Source organism: Pundamilia nyererei, unplaced genomic scaffold, assembly GCF_000239375.1.
Source record: "Pundamilia nyererei isolate P.nyererei 1_Seehausen unplaced genomic scaffold, PunNye1.0 scaffold00191, whole genome shotgun sequence".
Classification (NCBI taxonomy): domain Eukaryota; kingdom Metazoa; phylum Chordata; class Actinopteri; order Cichliformes; family Cichlidae; genus Pundamilia; species Pundamilia nyererei.
In genome coordinates this window covers 173345-176317 of record NW_005187592.1, presented here as the reverse complement: position 1 = coordinate 176317, position 2973 = coordinate 173345, and the positions used below count along the sequence as shown (strand labels likewise).

The following is a 2973-nucleotide window of genomic DNA, read 5'->3' as shown; positions in this document are numbered from 1 at the left end:
AGCGCCGTGCAGCGCCGTGCAGCGCAGCGCCGTGCAGCGCCGTGCAGCGCAGCACCGTGCAGAGCAGCGCCGTGCAGTTTGATTTCCTCTCAGGTCAAACCATTAGCACTCTGATGGATCGTAATGTCTTTGCTTGTTTTCGTGTTTGTGTGTGCGTGTGTGTGCAGACGCGGGTACTGCAATGGAGAATGGAAAGCAGGAAGCTCGTGGGGTGCAAAAGCCTGGTAAGACATATCCCACAATCGCCTGTCCTGCTGGTCTGTTTGCAAAGGCCAGCTGGTCGTCGCCATCCACCCATCATGGCCTCTTGACCTTTACTTGCCTGTCGAGCTTCATTTCATCCATCTGGAGCTTCACGTTCATTGGTTGTGTGTACCTGTTTGTGTGTGGGATGTTTGGGGCTTTTTAAAATCTGCAGGATGCTCAAACTGAGCAGAAAACAAGTTTAACGTTGGAAAAAAGACAGAAAAAGTAGTAAAGACTTGCTTTTCTGTTTAACATCAGACTGTATGTATTTGCATGACAGCGAGTCTTAAGTGGCTACAGGAAGTTGTGTGCTCAGCAGTCCTGTTGCATACGATCGGAATAAATTGATCTCACATTTGAAATAATAAGCAGCAGAGATGAGGAACGCATACAGAGCGTCTAATGAACTATCGGATCTCTCTCTGGCTGTCTGCTCAAACACGAATAGACCAATGAGAGGAGTGTTTGTTGTGTGTGGGTGTGTGCTCCATTTGGAAATCAGAGCATCTGTTTTTTTCTCTCTTTTAAACTTTCCTTTCCAGTAGTCTGAGTAGTCTTTGTTCCCACCTCCCAACCTTAAGTAGCCCATACACACTTCTGTTCCTCTGTTCGCTGTTTTTGGTCGCGATGCTGATGATCCATAAAGTGCTGCTCTGCATGGCTTTGCTGGAGAAAGGATTATGCATGGGTATGTAAGTGATTGTGTATCGTGTCCCTCACTGGCAAAGCCCAGTTCCCACTGCTGCCTCTATCAGCACAGTGTGAAGGGTTGCATCCCTGCATCTTCTACACTCACAGGGAAAATATGGTGGTGGTGGGTGGAGGAGGTCTGTTCTCGACCAATCAGACTCTAAGAGGAGGTATTTGCAGGGTCTCCAGCCTACTGCCGATTCACTTCCTCTTCACAGTAAATGACACAGACGCAGGTTTAAGCTCTGTCCTCGCCGGCTCATCTATATCTGCCAGTTATTTCCTGATGAAAGCATGCCCTGCTTTATTATCTGTTTCACTCTAAAAGGAATAACAGTGAACAAAATGATGTATTTGTATAGCGCTTTGCTTAGTCCCTATGGACGCCAACGCTTTACACTACATTCAGTCATCCACCCATCCACACACACATTCACACACTGGTGATGGCAGCTACATTGTAGCCACAGCCACCCTGGGGCGCACTGACAGAGGCGAGGCTGCCGGACACTGGCGCCCCCGGGCCCTCTGACCACCACCAGCAGGCAAACATAATGTGGATTTAAAAGACTTGAGACTAGTAATCATAAACTAACCTAGAAATGGAGTAGTACATTTCTAGGGCTGCTATTCCTTTGGTTAAAATCATAGTCTCGTTCTCATTTAATACAAATATTCGTCCACATAAATATTATGCATGTGTTGATCTCCAAAAGCCTCTGAACTGCACGGTGTCCACAGACTGGTGGAGCATCAACAGCAAACATTACAGTCACACATCTCTGAAAGCAATCTGTTGGTATCTCCAGTTTTTGTCTTTTTTCTTTTTTTGCTGATCCGATCCGTGACTTAAAAGCGTGATCCGAACCGAACCGTGAGAGTTTTGATCCCTTGCACCACTAGTAGCCGCAAACTCCACTGGTGCAGCTTTGCAAACATCTTTTGTAGATTTAGTTTTCCAAGAGCTTCTTTGTCTACTCCTTGGTCTTTCTGTCGTCTTGGCTGCAGCAGGTCTGAACGGTGAGTTTGGGCTTTTGATGGAAAAAAGGCACCACGGTAAATCGAGTGGCTCTTTTAATCTATAACACAAGCAAACAAGAACCAAAGGAAGCACTTCCAGTAGTCAGTCGCATGCAGTGAACGTTCAGTTTACAATCAGCCGCCCTGCGAGTCGAACCGCTGCTGATTCACATCCCGTGTAGGATCCACTGAGATGAAGTCACGGTGAGGATGGATGCTGATGACAGTGGGAGGAAGCGGTCTGCATGTAAATAAGTCCATAGTAACTGTCTGCATGCATGGGCAACTTGTGTTACCGTGGTTACCGTGGTGTTTGCATGCGTTTGTTTCTAATAAAAAGGTGGCTGATTTCGCACACTGCATCTGTACTGAGATCAGCAGGAGCACAGTTTAGGCTGATAAACCTGTTCTCTGCCTGCTTTGGTAAACACAGCATCAGCCTCATCAGGCACAGTGGTTCCATCCATCACTGTTATTGCAGCAGTCCCCAAGGTAAGGACGCAGGCGGTATAAGTGGTAACTGGGTCAGAGGATTGAGAGCATAAGCTGAATCCTGACGGTGCAAATGCAGATGTGTGTGCGCAGAGATGCTGCATGATGCTTCTGCATGGCACACAAACTCAGCTGTAGGATGTCGTTTATCTTTTCATGTCCAGTAATGAGTTGAGGACGAGATGTTTTCTCATTGTTGATTTTGTGACATCTTTACTAACCTGGTTTCTTCCCTTTTCCTCCTTATCCTGTTTATCCTCCTTCTTTTCTCCCTGTTTTGTGATATTTACACTCTTCTTTGTTGTTCTATATTTTTCTTTCTGTTTTATTATTTCTTTTCTGCAATGTCTTTTTTACACTTTTCCTTCTTACCGCTCCCATGATGCTTCTTTTATCCTACGCCCCTGTTTTTCATCCTTTCCCAATCCCCACGCTTCAGAGGACTAGAACCCGCCTCCATCGCCATGCTGACTGTCAGCCCGCTGTGCTTCTGCTTCTGTGCACCTCCTCCCTTCTCCCCGTACC

General features: G+C 46.6%; 1 protein-coding gene across 3 annotated transcripts in view; it reads left to right on the top strand.

The window, feature by feature from the left end:
• LOC102205018 (microtubule-associated protein 4-like) overlaps window positions 1-2973 on the top strand; it is a 73979-nt gene that overhangs the window by 45640 nt on the left and 25366 nt on the right. For 2 of the 3 annotated variants that reach the window (XM_005747215.2, XM_005747213.2), the window contains exon 3: window positions 168-224. The exons of the other annotated variant lie outside the window; for it this stretch is intronic. In XM_005747215.2, the coding sequence (XP_005747272.1) occupies window positions 168-224 (57 nt within the window). The remainder of the gene's footprint in view (window positions 1-167; window positions 225-2973) is intronic. 3 annotated transcript variants of the gene reach the window in all.